Source organism: Haliotis asinina, chromosome 10 (assembly GCF_037392515.1).
Source record: "Haliotis asinina isolate JCU_RB_2024 chromosome 10, JCU_Hal_asi_v2, whole genome shotgun sequence".
NCBI lineage: Eukaryota > Metazoa > Mollusca > Gastropoda > Lepetellida > Haliotidae > Haliotis > Haliotis asinina.
The window spans coordinates 44,299,580-44,323,961 of record NC_090289.1 but is presented as its reverse complement, the minus strand read 5'-3'; the positions used below and the strand labels follow the sequence as shown (position 1 = coordinate 44,323,961).

Here is a 24,382-nt window from a genome sequence, read left to right as displayed (position 1 = left end):
TGCGTGCGTGCGTGTGCGCGTGCGTGCGTGTGCGCGCGCGTGCCAGTCTATCGAGACTTTTCCTTGTGTGTGTGCGTGTGCGTGTGTGCCAGTCTTTTCGTCTCCATACCATGCCTGACTGGTTTGACTTATGAGCAAACCTGCAAATCTAAATGCGGAATCTGATGTAACGCTCATAGGTTTTAGGGACGCATTTTTACCTTATAACAATACTCACTCACTCACTCACATATGCACTCATTCATTCATTCATTCATTCATTCATTCAATGGATCAAACAGTTGCGTTTGCGAAAGGATGAAAAGGTATCCTGCACCACTGATGGCACACATCATATTCACCTCTAAATATACCAACCAACCTTATTGTGTGTACGGCCACTCTATACAAAAGAGTTACATTTAAGTAAGGTTTCCATATATATTGATCCCTTGATTCCTTCAATGGACTGTTTTCTCCTTTCATTGTTTTCCCTTCATTTATCATATGATATATTACAATCAAAGTTTCAGTTAAATGAACGAACCGCTAACGGATTTTTATGATAACTTCTAGTAATTGTTCCGGCAAAAGAAGACTCATAAAGGTTATATATAAGTAAAACTATTTTTTAGAGTGGAATGTAGTTAATAATAGTTTGAATACGAGTTTAACGTAACCAAATGTTTGAATTAACCAGACAAAGACGAATTCGTGAGAAAACAAAAGGTGTCTTATTATGTCCTGCTCATATAACGTTACCAATGGCAACTAAATGTATGTGTTTTGCTGCATTTCCCTTTTCATTATTATTATTATTATTGCTGTGTATATTATCGTGGAACGCTTTAAAACTACTAGCCTACAGTAGCTCATATAGAATTGCGAATGCACTGGGTTACACTCAATCCTTGTCAAATGCAATCCCAATCAACAAGGAAGATCAAAGTGTAGGATGTATCTTGACATTTGGGTCAAGTACTGTCATGTGGATTATGTTTTGGAGCGCATATTGTTTGCTGATAAGTTGCTGGGCCATGTCAATCAGATCTCACGACATCTATACAATGAAATAAGTAGTCTTTGTCTTTTGCTATTGATGTTCAAGCGCACATCAATGATGCTATCTAGATTGTGTGTCTGATAAACGCAGCTGTCTGTTGATGTTTTGTCTGGTCATCGTAAATTCTGTTGAAGGGGCCGCTGAACATGGAGAGTCCAGAATGAGGGAACGCGTCTATGTTCTTTCTGGTAAATGCTTAACTACCTTGGTTGTTACCCTAGTAAACTAATAATTAAAACTAGTGAAGGTCCGTGTTAGACGGCGTCTATCGGGATCGGCGTGTCGGGCTCACTGATTTGGTTGGCACGTGTCTCGTGTCCCAGTTGTGTATGCATATACAGAGAGTTTAATACCCCTCTACTTCTACATTGATACGTTTTCAAGACGCATATAAACTTTCACGTGATGACAACCATGGAAAAAATGATGTTTTCTAACCATTACGATCCTTTGATTCATTAAAAAGACAAAATGAAGGGAATCCATGTTGATTTTGTTATGCTCATTGAAAAAAACGCTGATTTTCAAAGAAAACCATGTCCTTACAAGTATGGAGCTGGAATGTTTAATGTTAATTTTCCTTTTGAAAGTGAAAATTCAAAACGTTATTTTACTTGCCCTACACGATTCTAGGTCAATAGCGAGTGTGAGTTCCATGTGACTGTATGACACCTAGTCCTCTCCTCCTCATACCTCGTTTCAGCCTCCAGATCCTCTGAAGGGACAGTCTACTCCATTCCTCGTGTAAAACTGTTTTCAACTGGACCAGGCTATGTACAGGAGGATCCCTTTGTTGTACACAACGACCAATCATGTCTCAGAGTGAGTGAGTGAGTTTAACTTTACGCCGCGCTCAGCAATATTCCAGCTATATGACGGCGGTCTGTAAATAATCGAGTCTAGACCAGACAATCCAGTGATCAACAACATGAGCATCGATCTGCGCAATTGGGAACCGATGACGTGTCAACCATGTCAGCAAGCCTGACCACCCGATCCCGCTAGTCGCCTCTTACGACAAGCATGGTCGCCTTTGATGGCAAGCATGGGTTGGTGAAGGGATATCCTACCCCGGGATCTTCACGGGTCAATCATGTCATGTCTCAGATATGCTCCAAAGGGTTGGGAAGATGCTCATTCAACCGTGAGATATGGCAGGGGGTGCTTAACTAAATTCTTTGCGTGTAGATGCTCATGATGTTGATCACTTGATTGTCTTGTCTAGACTCGATTATTTACAGGTCGTCGGAATATAGCTGGAATATTGCTGAGAGCGGCGTTCAGCAATAAACAAACTAACCAAACAAATAATTCAGTTCAAATCAATATATCACACAAAACTCCACCAATGGTGGTACATGAGAATATAATATCACTATAGTCATATAAATATACACATGTCAAGATAGCAGATGAAAGCGAAAAAAAAAGTTATGTATCTTTCCAGACATTAATGTCCATAGCAAGATTTTAATGCGGCCTGTGAATTACTTCGGCCAGGCTGTCGAGCTGATTAATAATCAATGTCCCACGCACTGCCTACACGCCCTCGGGCCAAATTATAGAAAATTTCACAAAGCGCGCTGACACACCCACCCGTTAAACACGTTAAAACAATGTTATATATGAAAACTTTTATTTTAGATAATTTTGATAAGATACTCTTTTAAACAGTTAAATTTTGCGGAAGTGGCGCGTACCCCAATATGACCCCCTTAACCCACATATACAGGCTTTAATAAGTGGAACATTAAACAATTGTTGTCGAAATACATGTACCTACTATCCAACCAACATTAGAATGAGACGCGTGAAAGCAGAGGGTGGGGCATGCCGTGGACTGATCCACTATCCTATTCGAAGGGGGAACAGGTTTGAAAACTTCTCGCACATGATTTTTTGTGATCCTTGTAGTAATCACTTTCTACGCATTGAATCGGCAGCGTCGTGTTTCTGTTCGAGCATTTGTATACTAGTATCTTACAGAGTGGACACTTAGAAAAATATCAAACTCTGCAGGCATTTGAAACTTATCACGCCACAGTCTAAATTGGGTTCACGATGTCATTCATTCACAAACACCTGAGGTTGCCTACAACGTCATTCATTACATGTGTACTATTTCCGACAGCACACACATTGCACTAAAAAAAAGCCAACGATAGTATTGGCATCTGTAAGTATCTTGCACAAAATAAATGATGAAGGCAAATGTGTTCCCGCGATGGGTACCAGAAAAATGCGTACTCGTAATGAAGGGGGGACTGAATTTGAGAAGTGCACAATTCGTCTGTACATTCTTCACAGCTATACAGTAACCAAGACAATACCAACAGTGACAAGCATTATGAAACTGTCTACTGATGATCTGGGATATACACAGGGAGTAGGGAAACATTGCGTAAATCTTTAAGAAAAATTGGAATCAAATGGCTGAAAACTCGTTCAGACAGACAGAAATAAAATATCAAACTCTGCAGGCATTTGAAACTTATCACGCCACAGTCTAAATTGGGTTCACGATGTCATTCATTCACAAACACCTGAGGTTGCCTACAACGTCATTCATTACATGTGTACTATTTCCGACAGCACACACATTGCACTAAAAGAAAGCCAACGATAGTATTGGCATCTGTAAGTATCTTGCGCAAAATAAATGATGAAGGCAAATGTGTTCCCGCGATGGGTACCAGAAAAATGCGTACTCGTAATGAAGGGGGGGACTGAATTTGAGAAGTGCACAATTCGTCTGTACATTCTTCACAGCTATACAGTAACCAAGACAATACCAACAGTGACAAGCATTATGAAACTGTCTACTGATGATCTGGGATATACACAGGGAGTAAGGAAACATTGCGTAAATCTTTAAGAAAAATTGGAATCAAATGGCTGAAAACTCGTTCAGACAGACAGACAGACAGACAGACAAGATATTGTTGCATGGCGTTTGGGATATGTCAGAATGATTCGCCTGAACCGTCCAATCGTGTACATCGGCGAAACATGGGTACACGTCTATCACACGGTATCAAAATGCTGCCAAACTGAATAGATGCGAGCAGTTTGCGGTATTCGGGTTCTGTTGTCGACAGGTCCAAGATTAGTTATAGCCCATACTGGTACATGTGATGTGGGGGGTTAATTCCTGATGCTTCTTTGATATTTAAAGCCAAACAAAGAGTAGCGATTACCATGACGGAATGGATTTCAGCTATTTCTCTAACTGGTTGCAAGAAGAACTTATTGCTAATCCGCCCCAAAGAGTTATAATGGCCAATGCCCCAAATCACATCAAACAAATAGACAAAGTTTCAACAACTGCCAGTCGAAAAGATGAAATCAAATCGTGGCTACAAAGACATGATATACCTTTTACACATTCAATGTTGAAGGCTGAATTGCAAATTAAATTGGGCGAATTTGAAAATTGGATTGGGTCCCAGAATTTAGATCTCAAGATGGCTTCTGTACAGAGGGCTTGCGAAGAACGATTGTCATCTGTTGGCCAGAAGGAATGGTCAGACTTTTGCAGACGTGGGATGGATAATTGCGGGTCGTTACAGGCACCGAGGACTTGTCATCCGACTTCTCATCCGACTTGGCGTCGATACTGATGACAATGATATCAGTGATATTGATGACGAGTAGCAGATTCAAGAGACTTACATGTAGAAATAGCAGATAAACTTCCAATGAGAAATCCAAATACTAAGTTTTGTTTGTTTTATTTATGAGTATCCCGTTTTGAATTTACATATTAGCTCTATTTCATTCCCCTCGAAGACAGCACAAACGTATTATCCATTACATATTCACACACAGAGAACCTAGGCTAGGGCAGTAATTAGCATTTTGGTGTGTGTTTTTGGGGACGGGGTTTATCGACAAACAAAACCAAATTTGAGTGTTGTATTGGGTTGTGTATGGAAATCGTCAACCTGAAAATAGCAAATAGAACCCTTTCCAGTAGATAGAGAGTAGATTGACACGCTTCACAACACTTTATCACTTTACATACTCTCGGCCCCTTAATGGTAAAATGGACTGCACTGCTTTTCAGATTCACGGGTTCAAATGACAGGTCGGCAGTATTCTTAAGTTCGTCTCAGAGTACTTACCCGAGATGACGTCTTTGAGTGGGTGTGGTGAACACAAGGAGAGTTCTATGGATTTACAACGTCTTTAACACGATACGTGCGACGTTTCGGTGTAGCTTCTAATACTGATATCACATCACTTGCTTGAAAAGAAGTGTTAGAAGCTAGACCGGAAACGTCGCATGTATCAATTAGAGAAGTTGTAAATCCACAGAACTCTCATTGTTGTCACTCGAGATGGTATGTTAGGATGTCGGATGTTAATAGCTTAGTTGTCACTAATCAAGTTAAACCATAACCAGTTGTCAATGATCAACTCAAACCATGTCAGGTCACACATTTAATCATTCATAAATTATTCACATTGAAGCACGTTCAGCACATGACAGTTTGGACATATAAACCTTTTGCATTGATATTCTAAGTGTTCAGTGTCGTGAAAGATTTTTGGTCATTTGCAGTGTTTGTTTGTTTGCATTTTAACGCCACTCTCAGCAATATTCCAGCTAAAAGGCGAATTGTGAGTAGTAAATAACCGCGTCTAGACTAGACAATCCAGTGATCCACACCATGAGCATCTATCTCTGCAATTGGTATACGATGACATGTGCCAAGCAAGTCAGCGAGCCTGACCACCCTATCCCGTTAACGTTAGGCGTCTTTTTGCGACAAGCATGGCTTACCGAAGACCACATTCTAATCCAGATGTTTGTGGGCCCGTATTAAGGCCATGTAATTACGGAAGTTACGATCATCGCTTTGTGCATGTGGATCCAGATACAGTAGTAAGCATACTCTCCAAAATACTGTAGTTCCTATAAAACACATGCATGAATTCCCTCCTTGAACTAGATAAATCATATGATCGTATGATGTTCTTTAAAGGAATATTTACACGCTTCTGAAACACTAACAGGAGATTGATATAGGATTTTAAGGCCACTTCAAACAACATTCGGTCACATCATCTTAATGTCGGCGGAAATGCGTAAAATATGGTGGCTGGGTATGTTTTTTCACTAAACAATATCTAAAATTCTGTATTATACTAGTAACTATAGACACGCACTACATTAAACTACGTATATATCAAACATTAAATTGTTGTTACCAATTAACGTATATAACGACTGTATTTATTTCCCGTCCATCTTGCAGTATAATTCAGTCGAAATGCATATAGCGAACAACGTTTATAGCGAATTACACACATTAGGTATTACAATAGCCCTAATGAGTTCGCTATATCCGGAGTTTACTGCATTTTGTTTGAACAAATAATGACGGTTATCCATAAGGCTCTAGTGGATGTCAAAACGTTGACTTATGCTGGCAATGCGTCATCTCTATGTTGTTAACCATTTCCATAATGCTGATTTGTCCAAAACCGGTTCATGTTTCTGCATAAAAGTATGGCCGATTCAAAAATTCACAAAGTTAGGTGAAGTGATAACAAGCGTCTGGTAATATCGGTGCCATCATTGGAACAGCATGGGAATCTTAGAAAATAGCGTGACAAACGACGTGGTCCTGTGCATAAAGCGCATGTCACAAAAGGTGTATTGTGCATTGTAAATAACCGAGTCTCGAAAAGGAAAATCCAGTGATAAAACAGCATGGGCATCGATCTACGCCACTGGGTCCGATGACGTGTCAACCAAGCAGGCGAACCTGCCCGCCCGATTCCTTTAGTCGCCTAAGACGGAAAGCATCTTTAGTCGTCTCTTACGAGAAGCATAGGTTGCTGAAGACCAGTACTAACCCAGATCTTAACGGGTGACAATTAAAAACTCATAAAAGAATGGAGACATGGAATTCTGGATAATCGAGGCTGGTAAGGATATTCAACATGGAAGTTAATCTTCTTTGGACAAGGTCCCATGATTTTAAACGAATCATGACAAAATGTACCTCATACTCTTATATACAACCCTTTGATAACTGAACACAACACAAGAACAATGGCCGAACCAACTATGTTGAAGCTCAGCATGACGTCACTTCCTCTGTTGCTAACGAAGATGCCTTGTACTGAAAAAAAACAAATGAACACATCTCAAAACTGAAGATTATCCAATCTTAGTAATCAGTAATCAGTAAAAGTAATCAGTGATGAGCTGATCATTGGATGCATAAATAGATGCAGTTACATGTCTTGTCGTGAAGTGATGAAAGTATTGCATTAACAATTTGCATATTTGTCCTCTAGGGTGAGGATGAAGGTCACAGTTTGAGGAACTGATAACCAATTAGCGCAGGTCTTTCTAACTGCTGATGAAAGAGAATATGTCGGTCTATGGAACAGACAAACTTGTGTTTCAGAAGTGATGCTACTTAGAACGTTTCAGGAAGATGGTGTTTATGTACACCCAAATTTCCCACAACAGTATGATCGATATATTGATTAAATCCCGATCCTGTTAATCCCCTCCTAAGCATAGGCTGCTGAAGACCAGTACTAACCTTCACAGTAATTATTAAGAAGACGTTTGAATGAACTAACTCTACAGGAATATTGGAATATTGTTTATGTCGCTTTAAGTGCCAATATCACCTGGGGAACTCAACAATTCAAATATTTTACCCATGTGGGGAATCGAACCGTGGTCATCTAACGGGACCACACATTTACGGCGACGTAGCCAATTGATTGAAACGTTTGCTCATTGCCCCTAACAAGATGTGGAATCCAAAACTCTCTACAGTGGGGTGAAAGCGTACCTTGGGTACTGTTTGTGCTCGATATGCCGACGGTCATCACACGGTATGTCGTCCGGACCGTCTTCTCCAGGAAAATGTCGGACTGTATTGCTCTCTTCTTCCTGCCGTAACCGGAGTAGGGCTGGGACTCGCTACCACACTGGACCTGTTGACGAGACACGACATGTTCTCAGCAGTTTTGTTTTAGGCCTTTTAGGCACGTGTTGTGCCGTGAATTGACACTCTAGACCGTTAGTTGAATGTTGCCTGACCTGTTGCGCTGTGAAGGGGCTCTCTAGACCGTTAGTGCAATGTTGCATGACCTGTTGCGTTGTGAAGGGACTCTCTAGACCGTTAGTGCAATGTTGCATTACCTGTTGCGTTGTGAAGGAACTCTCTAGACCGTTAGTGCAATGTTGCATGACCTGTTGCGCTCTGGAGGGACTCTCTAAACCGTTAGTGCAATGTTGCATTACCTGTTGCGCTGTGAAGGGACTCTCTAGACCGTTAGTGCAATGTTGCATGACCTGTTGCGCTGTGAAGGGACTCTCTAGACCGTTAGTGCAATGTTGCATGACCTGTTGCGCTCTGGAGGGACTCTCTATACCGTTAGTGCAATGTTGCATGACCTGTTGCGCTGTGAAGGGACTCTCTAGACCGTTAGTGCAATGTTGCATGAACTGTTGCGTTGTGAAGGGACTCTCTAGACCGTTAGTGCAATGTTGCATGACCTGTTGCGCTGTGAAGGGACTCTCTAGACCGTTAGTGCAATGTTGCATGACCTGTTGCGCTGTGAAGGGACTCTCTAGACCGTTAGTGCAATGTTGCCTGACCTGTTGCGCTGTGGAGGGACTCTCTAGACCGTTAGTGCAATGTTGCCTGACCTGTTGCGCTGTGGAGGGACTCTCTAGACCGTTAGTGCAATGTTGCCTGACCTGTTGCGTTGTGAAGGGACTCTCTAGACCGTCACTGTGATGTTGCATGACCTGTTGCGCTGTGAAGGGACTCTCTAGACCGTTAGTGCAATGTTGCATTACCTGTTGCGCTGTGAAGGGACTCTCTAGACCGTTAGTGCAATGTTGCATGACCTGTTGCGCTCTGAAGGGACTCTCTAGACCGTTAGTGCAATGTTGCCTGACCTGTTGCGCTGTGGAGGGACTCTCTAGACCGTTAGTGCAATGTTGCATGACCTGTTGCGTTGTGAAGGGACTCTCTAGACCGTTAGTGCAATGTTGCATTACCTGTTGCGCTGTGAAGGGACTCTCTAGACCGTTAGTGCAATGTTGCATGACCTGTTGCGCTGTGAAGGGACTCTCTAGACCGTTACTGCAATGTTGCATGACCTGTTGCGCTGTGGAGGCACTCTCTAGACCGTTAGTGCAATGTTGCATTACCTGTTGCGTTGTGAAGGGACTCTCTAGACCGTTAGTTGAATGTTGCATGACCTGTTGCGCTGTGAAGGGACTCTCTAAACCGTTAGTGCAATGTTGCCTGACCTGTTGCGCTGTGGAGGGACTCTCTAGACCGTTAGTGCAATGTTGCATGACCTGTTGCGTTGTGAAGGGACTCTCTAGACCGTTAGTGCAATGTTGCATTACCTGTTGCGTTGTGAAGGGACTCTCTAGACCGTTAGTGCAATGTTGCATGACCTGTTGCGCTCTGAAGGGACTCTCTAGACCGTCACTGTGATGTTGCATGACCTGTTGCGTTGTGAAGGGACTCTCTAGACCGTTAGTGCAATGTTGCCTGACCTGTTGCGCTGTGAAGGGACTCTCTAGACCGTTACTGTAATGTTGCATGACCTGTTGCGTTGTGAAGGGACTCTCTAGACCGTTAGTGCAATGTTGCATGACCTGTTGCGTTGTGAAGGGACTCTCTAGACCGTTAGTGCAATGTTGCATGACCTGTTGCGTTGTGAAGGGACTCTCTAGACCGTTAGTGCAATCTTGCATGACCTGTTGCGTTGTGAAGGGACTCTCTAGACCGTTAGTGCAATGTTGCATGACCTGTTGCGCTGTGAAGGGACTCTCTAGACCGTTACTGTAATGTTGCATGACCTGTTGCGTTGTGAAGGGACTCTCTAGACCGTTAGTGCAATGTTGCATGACCTGTTGCGCTGTGAAGGGACTCTCTAGACCGTTAGTGCAATGTTGCATGACCTGTTGCGCTGTGAAGGGACTCTCTAGACCGTTACTGTAATGTTGCATGACCTGTTGCGTTGTGAAGGGACTCTCTAGACCGTTAGTGCAATGTTGCATGACCTGTTGCGCTGTGAAGGGACTCTCTAGACCGTTACTGTAATGTTGCATGACCTGTTGCGTTGTGAAGGGACTCTCTAGACCGTTAGTGCAATGTTGCATGACCTGTTGCGCTGTGAAGGGACTCTCTAGACCGTTACTGTAATGTTGCATGACCTGTTGCGTTGTGAAGGGACTCTCTAGACCGTTAGTGCAATGTTGCATTACCGATTATCATTATCATGCTCAGTTTGTTGGCAGCATATATTTTACCTGAGACTGGCTGACGTCAGTGGTGAACAGTACCTCTGGGCCAATAAACACGGCAAACCCTTTCCCATTTTCACTAGCAGTCTCCTTATATCAAACAAAGTGAGATGCTAGAAGATAAACCCATCCAGCCTCATTAGAGACACAAATCACAAACACACGCTGCTTCACCAGCAAATAGGGGCGGTGGGGTAGCCCAGTGGTCAAAGTGTTCGCTCGTCACGTCGAAGACCCGTTTTTGATTCTCCACATGGTTACAATGTGTGAAGCCCATTTCTGCTGTCCACCGCCGAATAGATCGACGTAAAACACAGCTCACCCACTCCCCGACTCACCACTCACCCACTCACAAGTAAAAACACACGGGAACATGCGGTACAAGATACAGTACGGAAACCTCACAACAACGGATGACTTACCGCTGCACACGTGGTCGCCTCCGTGCACATCTTGACAGTGCACGTCATCGACACCGCGTCCTGATTGGTGAACTTGAAGGCGTCGTAGACGAAGCTCACCGTGGTATCAGACTCCTTCCTTGGTTTCTGTATCATGACGATGTCGACGTCGCTGGACGGGCAGCTGGAGAGATACACTGAGTGAGTGAGTGAGTGAGTGAGTGAGTTTAGTCAAACGCCGCTTTTAGCAATATTACATCAATATCACGGCGGAGGACACAAGAAATGGACTTGACATACTGTACCCATGTGGGGAATCAAACCAGGGTCTCCGGTATGTCAAGTGAACGAATTAACCACTGGGATACCCCACCACCCCTTAATAGTGGAAGTAGTGGTGATTGAGTGGTCAGACCTCTCACATTGTGAGATGGCGATCATATTTCTTACTTTTAGTGTGGATACGAATCCTACAACAAGCCCCAGCCTACCCCTAAAGTATTAGCATGTGTGTTTGCTAAAAACGTAATCTAAACTTTCAAAAGGGTTTGTGAATTCACAAACACTCCCGTTTGATGCAGCGAAGGCAGCTGCCCCCTATCTCGACTATAAATGCGAGTGAGTATGGTTTTATGCCGCTTGTAGCAATTATCCAGCAATATCACCGCGGGGACACAAAAAATGGGCGTCACACACTTAACCCATTTGTGGCATCGCATCGGGTCTTCGGCGTGACGAGCGAACGCTTTGACCACTGGGTTACGCCACCGTCCCTCGACTGACTGTACGCACGAACTTGTGTAATATCGGTGTTAACGTTGTGTGTCCAGAGAGTATAATGATCTCTCACCTGGCCTCGATGAATATGACCGACTTCAAGTCTCCGCCATTCAGTGTGTTGCTGGCTACACAACCTTCGACACGGAGGGCGTCAAACTCTGGAACATCATCCAGTGATTGAGTGAGTGAGTTCGCTATGAGTGAATGAGTACGAGGGATGCACATGCAAAACACACATCGCTACATGCCGTATATCCTATAATAAACGCTCAGAGGGGAAAAACTATATTTAATATTAGTTACCTTGGAAGCGACTTAAAACACGGCTTTAAACCATATGAAACACCTATTTTCCTAATTTCAATAGAATAGGTGGCTTTTGCAGCCTTTTCCCTTTTAGGCAAAACACTAAATTGGCAACATATAGCGACTTAATTGTACAGAGTGCTCATCGGCCAACGGCTAATACCAAACACTGGTTGGTGTTGTCAGTTCCAAATATGATTATTCAACAGTTTGCCGTGATATAAGTGGGCCAATTCTGCCTGCAGCGTAAAACGACACAAATCTGATATCAGCATGTGTTACTAACTAAGTAAACCAGCGGCTGTCATTTCTATGGTAGCGTTGATGTCGTCGCCCAAGTTAACGCTGCCTGAGACGGGGTTGCCTAAAACCGTCAGCGTTAGATTCACGTCTTCATCCTTGATGCTCATGTCCACCCCGACAGGACTCAAGGTACTAGAGTGTAGAAGCAGACAATATGTCAGTGGAGAAAATCTCACATATGTTATACAGAGTGGCAATATATGTCGTGTTCACTTGCTAGGTATATGTCAACCTCGTTAACATGTGACCAGCTATGCAGATTTCATGTATGTCCATGAGAATTGCCGACCTTAATAGCTTCTTAGTCATTCAGCTGCATTTGAAATAGGTGATACGGGAAGCCGACAGACAGCTGGAAGATTGCGGACAGACCAGCAGAAGGAAGGTCATGCATAAGGATAGACGGACACCCCGGACACCCCGACCAGCCAGTCCAGCCCATCTACTGCTCGCGTGTCTTCCCTGTCTTACTTCCCTGTAAACTGTGTGTAGACTGTGTGTAAACTGTGTGTAAACTATTTGCCTTAACGGGGCGATGGGGTAGCCTGGTGATTTAGGCGTTCGCTCGGCACGCTGAAGACTCGGGTTCGGTTCCTATCATAGGCATCATATGTGAAGCCCATTTCTGGTCTCCCCAGCCGTGATATTGCTAGAACATTGTTGCGTAAACAAGAACTCAATTACTTACTATTCGTCCTGCCTAACAGTTGTACTGCAAGAATACCAACACCTGTTCTTTGTACGCCACTACGCAACGTGCTGTCTGAACAACGTCAGATAGGTTACGATTTCTCAGTCCTGTGGGGTTCCCTCCCATCTGGGATTCAAACTCACACTTACACCGTGAGGCAACTAATCAACAACACACTCTTATTGTTAACCCTGTGTAGTACCCGTCAATGTCGATGTTGCTGAGTTGGAAGGTGACTGCCGTGGTGTGGGTGTCGTCGCAGATAGCAGTGACCACCTCGTCGGACGTCAGCACAATGCTGTTGCTGGCAAACAAAATGTAAAACTTCCGTGTGTTGGAGTCGGTCTGAAAAAATAGAAAACTTTAAGTATTTGCTGCAAAAACTGTTGCCTTGCGATTTATTTTGAAATTCAGGACACAAATCGATGACACGTGTGCCAGAATCAGTCTCAAATTTTGGACAAAGGCTATTGGCTAGCGAATAAAGGACATTCTATTGGCCTTTTAACGTGGAATGCAGTGACTATTATGAGCTACTTCGGTAAGGTTCATAAAGCTGATACATCCGTAGTGAATCCACAGAGGTGCACTAAATGGCTGATACGAAGGGATGTCAATATGTTTTGAGCCTTGAGCATTTTTCATACCCAGGTGTCACAGCCTATGGTACGACATTGAACCTTGGGGTGTAGCTGATGTGATATATAAGTTTTGGTATCCTACTCTCAGAAGTTATTGAAGAGCTCACATTGACAGAAAGAGACCCCCTTCACGGCAGTGAAAATGAATACAATTGAGTATAGAGCAGCAATTAAGTTTTTAGTTCTTGAAGGAAACTCGGCGAAGAACATTGAAGAAAGGCTTATGGGAAGTCTTTCCCTTCATCTGCTACCATCAAACGATGGGTCAATGAATTTAAGCATTGACAGAGTGCATAGACTTGTGCTGGAAAATCGTCGAATCACACTCCACGAGTTAGAGGAGACCACAGGCATTTCACACGGATCCATCGAGACAATTCTTCATGAACATCTCGTCATGTCTAAGGTGTGCGCAAGATGGATGCCAAGAATGCTTACAGATGAAATGAAGCAAATAAGGGTCACCATAAGCAACTCCATGCTAACCAGATACAACAAGAATCCAGAAGATATTCACTTTAGGCTAGTAACCTGTGATGAAACCTGGATCCACCACTATGATCCTGAGAGCAAACAAGAATCCATGGAATGGAAACATGTCACTTCTTCCAGGACCAAAAAGTTAAAAGCCTCCAGATCAGTGCAGAAGGTAATGGCGACAGTCTTCTGGGATAGCAAAGGCGCCATCCACATACACTACTTACCAAAAGGAAGAACAATGAATGGGGAACATTACGCTAACTTGTTGAGGCAAGTGCGACAGTCAATCAAGGAGAAGCGCCGGGGCAAGATCAGACGTGGTATTCTTCTACACCAGGACATTGCTCCAGTACACACCTCTCACGTTGCAGCCGCTGCTGTCCATGAATGCGGGTACGAAATCTTGCCACATCCCCCCTACTCTCCAGACCTGGCACCAAGTGATTTTCATCTGTTCCCAAATCTCAAGAAACACTTGCGTGGTTGTAGATTTCAGGATGATAATGAGCTTATTGCTGCTACTGAGGCTTGGTCTGAGGACCAAAATGGCGCCTTCAACAGATGGCATCAGCGACTGGCAGAAAAGATGGAACACGTGTCTTGACTCACAAGGGGACTATGTTGAAAAATAAATGGGGTTCATACCAATATTTTGTGTTTTTCTATGCAAGGCTCAAAACTTATTGACATCCCCTCGTACATGATGGCACATCTTTTTTCTGACCGATTGTGTCCTTTATTGGTTATGGCTGTTCATATTCCAGTTGGGGTCAAGTAACACTATCAACAGAACTTATGAGAGTCAAGTCAAGCAACTTGCGGTCTATCATACATCATTCAGCTATACCTTAACTGCGCAAGATGCTGTGAACATAACTCACTCATCTGCATTATGGCCTGCGACGCTTTCAATAACTACTTGCTCAAAGCTACTTGCGGTTTATCATACAACAATCGGCTACAGTTAAACTCCGCAAGAAGCTTTGAACATAATCTCGCCTCTGCGTTCTGAACAGCGACACTGTCAACAGTGCACTTGGACGTCAAAGCTACTTTGAGTCTCTTATACATAAATCAGCCATTTGTAACTGTACATGAAGCTTGTGGACACCGACACTTTAAACGGAGCTCTTCGAGATTATATTTATACCAGTGAGCCAGCAATACATAGACTGCACAAGAATCTCTAACCATTACTCACACTGGCGTTGTGGAAAGCGTTCCCACACGTGCTGTGAATGTGAGTCAAGGTCAGTTCGTACGTCTGGGTCGTCCCCGATACTAGGGCCATGTGACATGCCGTAAGTTTGACCTTCCCTTCAACAAAGATCGTGCCATTAAAACTTGGGACATGCGGGGTTATCCTAAGCGTCATCCGAGGCGTTGGTGTCGAGACACAGATGATGCTGTCTGTAAACAGAGATTTGAAGCTACAGAAGCAGAGGGGCATTTGTGACATATTCGTAAAGCGTCTTGGGCATGCAGGAACTATTGAATCCCATGTTCAACCTGTTTATGTCTCCAGGTTTCTCATCCAAATGCCTGTGTTCATGGTTTCACCAAAGTAGTAAATGTCTCAGACTTGCATCTCCTTTCAAAGGAGTGAGTGAGTGGGTTTAGTTTTACACCACACTCAGCAATATTCCAGCTATAGGGCGGCAGTCTGTAAATAATCGAACCTACACCAGGCAATCCAGGAACCAACAGCATGAACATCGATCTACGCAGTGACAAACAAATGCGTTTCTTTCATACGGATATTGGTTCCTTCCACTTTTACTGAACTCACATCTCAAAGTTTCACAGTTTGTCCCAAAGTAATTCTCCGTACAGTGACACTTGTATGTTGACGAGTCTGAGCTGCACGTAGCGCCGTTTAGACAAGGACCGGATGAGCACAGACTTTGTTCTTTTTCAGCTGGAAAACAATGCGTCAAATTCAAAATCCAATCCCGAAACATAACGAGCCCCTCATCTGAACCAAACTGAACACATCTGATATTACCCTGGTCGAAAGGTAGGGTCCCTGATTCAATTTGTATGAAAGTTTGCAATGCTAAGTAACCTGCTCAAATTTCAGCCATGGGAGAAAGGTTTAGATAACAGTTTGATGGAAGAGGATAGTCTTGACAGCAGTTCTATGGGTGAAACAGACTGTGGAAGTAAGGTGTGGTTGAATGTGACGTTGCTAAATTTCAGCCATGGGAGAAAGGTTTAGTTAACAGTTTGATGGAAGAGGATAGTCTTGAGAGCAGTTCTATGGGTGAAACAGACTGAGGAAGTAAGGTGTGCTTGGATGTAACGTTCCTGAAGTTACTTTCACTGTCAAAGGGGGACTACTCTTCTTAGCTACGGCCAGAAACTGCGACTGGGAATGTTACCAATGTGAAACGTGAGTTGATTACATCCTGCATGCTGTGAAGACATGAACTTTGCATTATTGTGCGTCGAAGGAATGTCTTAAGCAATGGCGTATGCGTAGATCAACCGTTCTTGTCCATGATCTTTTGAAAGGACGTGTGTTGCCAGTTGCACCCATGACCTTCGCAAAAGTCCCATGTTGGAGATTGTAGTATGCTTTTGGTTCTGACTGTCATGAGTGAATTTGATAACATTGAAATCAAATAGTAGCTCGGAAATGGAATTGGATCTTTATCGAAAGAATCATCATTACATGTTTATGTTGGAAGGGAATCCCGGCCTTTATCTATCTAACGGTGATTATCACATAAAGTTTTAATAAATGAATTACTAGATTCGTGTTATATTTATTTTAACTGTTTTTCAACTGTTTGTGATTCAATCGCGAAAATAACAGCCAGGTGTAAAGGTTGTTATTTCTGGAACGAGTAACAGGTTCCTGTTCGATTGAAACACAATTAACTTTTAAAAAGTGAATTTTAATCAGGAAAGTAGTCCGTCATGACTTGACCCTAGGTCACCACCAAATCGATCTCACACATGTGTGATACCAGTTTTCTCACATGAGTTTCTCACACACGGGTGTGTAAGAAGTATAAATTCCAAAACCCTGTGGTTAATGATGATGTGTATATATGTGTCTCCGTTATCAAATCACCATTTATCCCATCGGGTAAGATCCAGCCTGACAGGTTTTGGTCGTGTCCCGTGATGGTTCCATGATTTGTCAGCACCAAAGCGTTGCTTTCACGTTTTGTAAAGGTTTACTTTGTGTTTTCCCCACCACGTGAAGCCTCAGCTTCAAGGTATTTTCCGGTTTTTTAATGTCAGTTATGTGACTCTTACCTTCCACGATGCTGCAGTCGACTCCGCTGTAAAGCGCAGAGCACTGACAGATGCCGTCATCACCCTGGCAGTTGGAGCCATTGAGACACATGCTCTCGTCTCGACGACAGTCAAACTTGCCTACAGCTGTCGGCGCGCAGGAAGGGAAACAGGATCAATTGTACTTGGATTTTGGTCCCAGTCAAACTATTTCTAAAGTCATCTTTAAACATACTACCCAAAAGATGTATTTTACGGTTCGTTAACAGAGATTTATTAAGAATTCTCATCGAGGGTCAAAATGTCATCCCATTGGCACAATATATGCAACCTAATCTTATTCTTATATTGTTGCTAAATTCGGCCTAAAATCATACAAACACACTACCTACTAATCTTGGTTATGGTTCTCTAAATTAACAACACACGAAAACTATCAACAACCGTTGAAACCACATACAAACACACGCACACACACACGCACACGCACATTCAACAGACATTCTTTCAGACTTAATTGGGTAACTTGATAAGTTTATTTTTAAGCCGCGTTTAGCAATATTCCAACCATAACACGGCGGGAGACACCTGAGGTAGACATGTGGGTGTTGGGAGTGCCTAACGAACAATAATATTATTGAACCACTAGGCTACCCAACCCCAACGCTCCCTTCAGACTTAAACTTGCTTACCTGTGGCTGCTAATGCAGAGAGTACACACACCAACAGCTGCACCATTCTATGTCTGTAATCTGAAACAAAACTATTCCATGCCCCTTGAATCTATCAAGCACAGCAATACAGGTATAGTGCTGCCAAATCGTTGAAAGAAAATCAATGCAAGCACCAAAACAAATCCTACCCCAACCCAGCAAATCTTGTTCTAAAAAACACCACCAACAAGCAGACCTCACTCAGTTATCCTCCACCCACAAAGCAAGCCTCGTTCATCAGCCCTCCACACTTCAAGCACAGCTCGTCCATCAACCCTCCACCCACCAAGCAGGCCTCGTTCATCAACCCTTCACCCACCAAGAAGGCCTAGTTCAATTACCCTCCACCCACCAAGCAAATCTCGCCTCGTTCGGTAACCCTCCTTCGACAGACAAGCCTTGTTCAGTTACCCTCCACCCATCAAGCAAGCCTCGTTCAGTTACCCTCAACCAACCAAAGAAGCCTAGTTAACAACTCTCTCCTTCAAGCCTCATTCAGCAAACCTGCGTCTAACAAGCAAATCTAGGCCAACAATCTTCCTTCCGCGAAAGGAACTGCATATAACTACAAAATATCCGTCGTTCATCGTCCATGTCCAAAACAACAACGAAAGCATCATGCATGATTTGTTGCATGTGCCCACTGTGGATTCTGCCCATACGGTCCAGAGACTGACAACCCCAATAATACCCACCGATCCAGTTGCAGACGACTTCCTTGATCTTAGCCATCATGAAATTTTAACAAGACAAGTACCGATTTGTCTCAGTGCTTGCATTCTCGTTGTTCTGTTCCAGTGACTCCATCGTTAACTGGGTGGAGGGCATATTTATCAGAACAATAAAGCTGGTAAGATCGATGGCACCCCCTGCATAATGATAGAGGTTGAACGCTACCTGTTTTATGTATTCGAATTTTACAACGGTTTTCATCACTTCCAATTATACATTTAGTAATCCAACCCAAGGACATTTACAGTATACGACTAGATCACAAGGTTTAAAAATATTATAATGTCTCCTAATGGTTGAGCTTGGTGAAGTAAATGGGTAGATTGTATGAATCCCATTATCTGAGTCCCAACAGCGATATGCAACGAATATTTGTATCGATTTACCTTTAAAAGTCATTATGTGCCCAAAGCTGGGGTTCATTTTATCATTCATCAGGCTTTTTCGGTTAAAATTCTGAATCTGTAGTACAAAGAAATAATTAAACGGTCATGTCGAACATCGATGCCTAAGGTCGATTTTGAAATTCGCTCTTCCCCTTGAACTTACCCCGACTGTGGTGTCACGCCACTTAAGCCTGGTGTCACTCCACTTAAGGCTGGTGTCACTCTCCTTCAGGCTTCCTTTTGCATGTTTATATCTGCATCACTATCTCCCAAGTACGTATTGCAACGACGTTGTGGTTCACTTACTCCCGCGTAGTTGCCGGTGTTCTTACTGCTGGTCGACAGTCAGAGTCATCATTGTAGACAGCCAGCAGTGTACTACGTCTACTACCGCTTGCTCTACTTTTCTATCCCTCCGGTATACAAATCGATATTTGTAATACGATTAGATCGATGGGTGATGCTGATTTTGCAGTTAATGTATCAGCTCTATTTATCTTTCTACTCACATCGCTGTTTCTGTCATCAGTATCTATTTCCCAGGTAAAAAAATGATCACGTATTAAACGTGGAGTTTCACAAAAGGTGAAGCTTTGATTTAGACAAGTCAACACATTTACGAAATATTTTCTGTACCATTCCGAGTGTAAGTTTATAGATCACATCTGACAATTATCGTTATTTTAATGTTGGGAGGCACCATAAATGGTTTCACCCACATGGGGATACGAACCCGGTCTTCGTCCTTACGAGCCAATCACGTTACCCATGGACTCTCGCGCCATGGTATAACGCCGTCACGCCGTTTATCTATATACCTACAACATGGGAGGACTGGAAACACTACATATTGGCATCACTGATTATTATTTGGGAGTCGGACAAACGGACGCTATTACTAATGAAATAACACCCATAATTGTGTATGGACAGTTACCTCTAGTTCACAATATATCCAAATTAATAAGTCCGGTCGAAATTTGATATTTTATTGTGAAAGAAAACTTGGGCTGCGAGACTGATACGAAAATGTACACGGCAGGTACGCAGACCACTTTGATGCCCTTGTTATCATGACGTCACAATCAGATGACATAATAAATCTTCGCAACTACAGCTGGTAAGTTTTACATTACACACCTAATACCAAAGGGGCAAATAAATATCTGAACACTTATCATTATGTAACATCATAACAGTATTATTGTGTATTTTATGTAATTAATACGGCAGTATAATTTTCTGAAATCTTTATTTCTTCAATGATTTCAGATTTGAAACATATGATAATCATTACACACAAAACGATATCCGATTGCAAAAGTCTACATTTATATGTTTTTTTCATTATTGCACAAGCAGTGACTCCAAGCCCTGTGCCTTTTACGTTAAGTTAATTCAATTTACAAACTGAAAAACACACACATAAAATCTCACTTTCGTCAGTCTTGGAATCAAATATATGAACAAGAGTAGATGAAAATTCCATAAAACATTTGTCGACATATTTCATATTAAAAAGAACTCGGATGAAATCCGTGTATCGTAACTTCACAGCATCGGAATTCATTGGTGTAAAACCAGTTAATTGGAAAATGTAGCCTTATGGAATAAACGTTGGACGGGATAAAACCGTAAAGTCTAAACGAATTACGAATCTGCCTGTTGCAGAAAGAGGAAACTTTCATTTGACGGCAGTCAACTTCCGGTGTTTCCGGAATTAGGAGAAGTCCAGCACCTCATCACGCCGCTTGCACGGTGGTGGTATATGTCAGATTAGTTGATTTCCAATACTGACTGGGGCAAACTCATGGGTAAGTGACCCATATAAAAAAGTGTCCTGTGATTTGTTTTTTTTCTGTTTTTCTTATGAAAATTGAACTTATATTAGAAAAGTGCAATACATGTTCCCTCTAATAACGATTCGTTCCAGTGAAACCATTTTATATTATTCTAGGAAGATCAATTACGCTTTCTTTTGCAATATCCACTCTAAGAGTTTGAAAGATATATATATTATAAACATTAAACATCTGACAATGTAGCATGAGCCGTGTTCAATGTTACAGTGCCCATTTGCTGTCGTTCTTCTATCTGACAATGTAGCATGAGCCGTGTTCAATGTTACAGTGCCCATTTGCTGTCGTTCTTCTATCTGACAATGTAGCATGAGCCGTGTTCAATGTTACAGTGCCCATTTGCTGTCGTTCTTCTATCTGACAATGTAGCATGAGCCGTGGTCAATGTTACAGTGCCCATTTGCTGTCGTTCTTCTATCTGACAATGTAGCATGAGCCGTGTTCAATGTTACAGTGCCCATTTGCTGTCGTTCTTCTATCTGACAATGTAGCATGAGCCGTGTTCAATGTTACAGTGCCCATTTGCTGTCGTTCTTCTATCTGACAATGTAGCATGAGCCGTGTTCAATGTTACAGTGCCCATTTGCTGTCGTTCTTCTATCTGACAATGTAGCATGAGCCGTGTTCAATGTTACAGTGCCCATTTGCTGTCGTTCTTCTATCTGACAATGTAGCATGAGCCGTGGTCAATGTTACAGTGCCCATTTGCTGTCGTTCTTCTCAATACAATTTTTTAAAGTATATTTTTTCCATGTGCTTCCGCCTTTCTCAAGTTTGAGAAGATTCTGCAAGAAAGCATGTTTGTGTGTGACCGAAGCATGTTGTGTTTGTCTACAACCAACCTTATTCCAGTTCACCAGTGACTGGGTGCTTCTGCAGGCAATAGGAATAGCGTAGGCCCGTGAAATAACTTAACAGTGGGACGTTGGTCCCAAGGATATCAGTCAGATAGTGCATCTTAGTGGCTGTGGAGCAGTAAGAGGCATCTACGTACACAAAGCCTTTGGGGAGTCAGAGCAGGACTACCCAGTGTGTGTTGTGTGAAACACTCTCGGAGATCATATGGCTATAGTGGATAGACGTGCTTACTCCCTTTGCAAGCACCCGGTGTCAACAGTGAAACGTTGGTCCCACGGGGTCATTCAAGCAGTGCACAACCTTGTGTCTCAGAGGCAGTAGAGGCGCATCGACACACGCAAGTGTGTGTAGAGTACCAAGTGCTTCTGGGTGTTGAAGGTCATATGGTTATAGCATGGTATACCACCATGGAAGTACCTTTTCGCACACACCTGGTGTCAGAATCTGACTGTTAGTGATCAATGCAGATTGCTTTTCTCTGCGATTTTGCCCAAGAGCTTAAAAGTCGTCTACAAACTGAAACTGGTTGTTCTTCATCGTCGGTGATGTGTTGTGACTGTGTCTGACGTGTGGTTAAGGGTTGGGTGTGTGAGGCGGTAGGTGTGTTTGTGGGTGGAGATGTGGTAAGTGTGTGGGTGTCTGTAGCCGGTGTCTTAATGGTCGGGGTTGGGTATGTATGGATGGCTGTGCGTTGGTGGGGTGAGGTGAATAAGGATGTGTGTCGTTGATGAGGATATGGATGGTTACGGGTGTTGGTTTTACAGTTCACTGGGGTAAAACACGTGCTTCATATAAAGCCAAACACGCGCTTGCAGATCGTACTCTTAGAAAGACATATATGGATCTTCCAAAACTGACTCAATGTATACAAAGAATTCTCAAGACTGTTGCTTATCTGAAAACCGCCGACTGCACCAGGACGTTAGGAAACATGTACTTCATTCTATGTTATCTCGATCTTTGTATTTTTGGTAGATAAGAGAGACGAGGTTACATGAATATGACCTGCAAGGCTCTCAAGGTTTCTTTACTTTATCTTTGCACATGTACATATATCACGCAGACGTAATTCATAATTAGATATTAGTCATTCAGAATTCGTCTGTAGTTTACATTGACAGGAGTTTGTATTCAGTAAATTAATTGTCGGATGAGTGGAATTTTGGAATGTTAACCCTAGTGCTTCCGGTGTGTCCTGACCAGAATAGCCGGGGTTATTACAACAACTGGATGACAGGCAATAGTTGGTATTATGAGTTTACGCGACTTTTAGCAACATTCCAGCAATATAACGGCAAGGAACTCCAAACATGGGTTTCAAACATTGTACCCCTGTGGGAAACCGAACCCGTGTTTTAGCCACTAGCCACACAAATACCTTGTCAACAGGAAATGGCTGAATCGTTATTAGAACGTAAACATCAATGTGTACATTGTCCAAAACCATTTCATCTATCGAATGTTTTCAGCAACTTACGCTTGTCGTCGCATCCCGTTGACCACTGAATTACCTGGTCCCGACTCGATTATTTACAGGCCGTTTCCACATACTAGTAGCTGGAATATTGCTGAGTGAGGCATAACAACAGATATCTGTCCGTGATGAGATTTTCTGTCATTCCTTGTTTCCCAATAAGGTGCACGTAAGTGTTTGTCTCTCTGTGTGGGACCGCATATTTCTCTTTGAGACTGAAAATACGCCTTTAAGAGGCTTACTACTACCGAAAATGAAATTCAATGTAAAATGACGTAAGGTTAGAGAATATTCGGTCTGTGGAAGACATTCCATTGGGCTTAGAAGGGCGATGAAAACTGCGTGACGCATCGAAGAATACTGACGAGGGCGTCGATAGCATATCTACTTTGATCCTTTTTCTTTTGCATACTGTAATTTAAGACCGTGTCAAAGATTATCTGTGTTAAGGCTGAACTTCCAGGTCATGGTCACAAAGGGCTTACTTAAAATCATTTCATTCACCAGGACTCTTCCCATCGCCGAGTGCATTATTGTTGACATACTCTGCACCAAATGTTCCGGAACATTAATGCTGATATTTCACGTTCGACCTACCCAAGAGGTAGTTCCCTCGAGACACAGTCTCACATGCAAGACATTGGATACTGAATTCGGCATGGAGATACTGCAACATATTATGAAAATACATTGACCCTCTCTCTTTAAACGTCATTTACATACTAGTATGTTATATCGCCCCTTATAGAAAATTAGCTTTGGTGTGAGTTCAAGTACTTGCTACATGAGCTAAATAATTCATTGCCAGATTCTAACCGTATGTGTTGAAGCGTGGAAAACGCAGCTTGCAGCCAAGGAATATACCAGCAAGGCCCTTGGCATCATGCACGAAGTACACGATGTGAAACTTTGCCACACGGGAGAACAGGCAGAGATGAACAGCAGAGTTGAACAGTAAGGACGCTAGGGGGCGAGCAACAAAACCTCGTAACGTTACGAACTTTCCGGTACTTTCCTGTGACTTCTTGATTAACGCCGCTCTCCAATATTCCAGTTATAGGACGGTGGTCTGTAAATAATCGAGTCTGGACCACACATTCCAATGATCAACATTACAAGCATGGATCTACCCAACAAGGATACGCAAGTCAGCGACCCTGACC

The 24,382-nt window shown here is 42.8% G+C and overlaps 1 protein-coding gene across 2 annotated transcripts; it reads right to left on the bottom strand.

Moving 5' to 3' along the window:
- Window positions 1–5,472: 5,472 nt before the first annotated feature.
- Window positions 5,473–23,309, bottom strand: LOC137297914 (EGF-like domain-containing protein 2). Of its 2 annotated transcripts, none has more exons than XM_067829906.1 (11): window positions 23,223–23,309; window positions 17,890–17,960; window positions 17,219–17,344; window positions 15,741–15,869; window positions 15,153–15,361; window positions 13,033–13,175; window positions 12,123–12,271; window positions 11,601–11,688; window positions 10,772–10,934; window positions 7,867–8,011; window positions 5,473–7,176 (listed from the first exon to the last, which is right to left on the bottom strand). In XM_067829906.1, the coding sequence occupies exons 1-11, from the start codon at window positions 23,234–23,236 to the stop codon at window positions 7,058–7,060; spliced, it is 1,356 nt and encodes a 451-aa protein (XP_067686007.1). In that variant the 5' UTR covers window positions 23,237–23,309; the 3' UTR covers window positions 5,473–7,057. The 2 variants fall into 2 exon arrangements, with proteins under 2 accessions (XP_067686007.1, XP_067686008.1); XM_067829907.1 differs by lacking the exon at window positions 23,223–23,309 and adding an exon at window positions 19,192–19,269 and having other exon boundaries at window positions 17,890–17,949.
- Window positions 23,310–24,382: the final 1,073 nt, after the last annotated feature.

Bases quoted from the DNA above. Each gene is read 5' to 3' on its own strand.
- LOC137297914 (XM_067829906.1), bottom strand. The intron at 11,689-12,122 runs GTTAGTAACACA...ATGATGTTCCAG, and splicing joins GACAGCCGCTGGTTTACTTA to AGTTTGACGCCCTCCGTGTC. The intron at 7,177-7,866 runs GTACGCTTTCAC...GTTTTTTTTCAG, and splicing joins GAGCACAAACAGTACCCAAG to TACAAGGCATCTTCGTTAGC.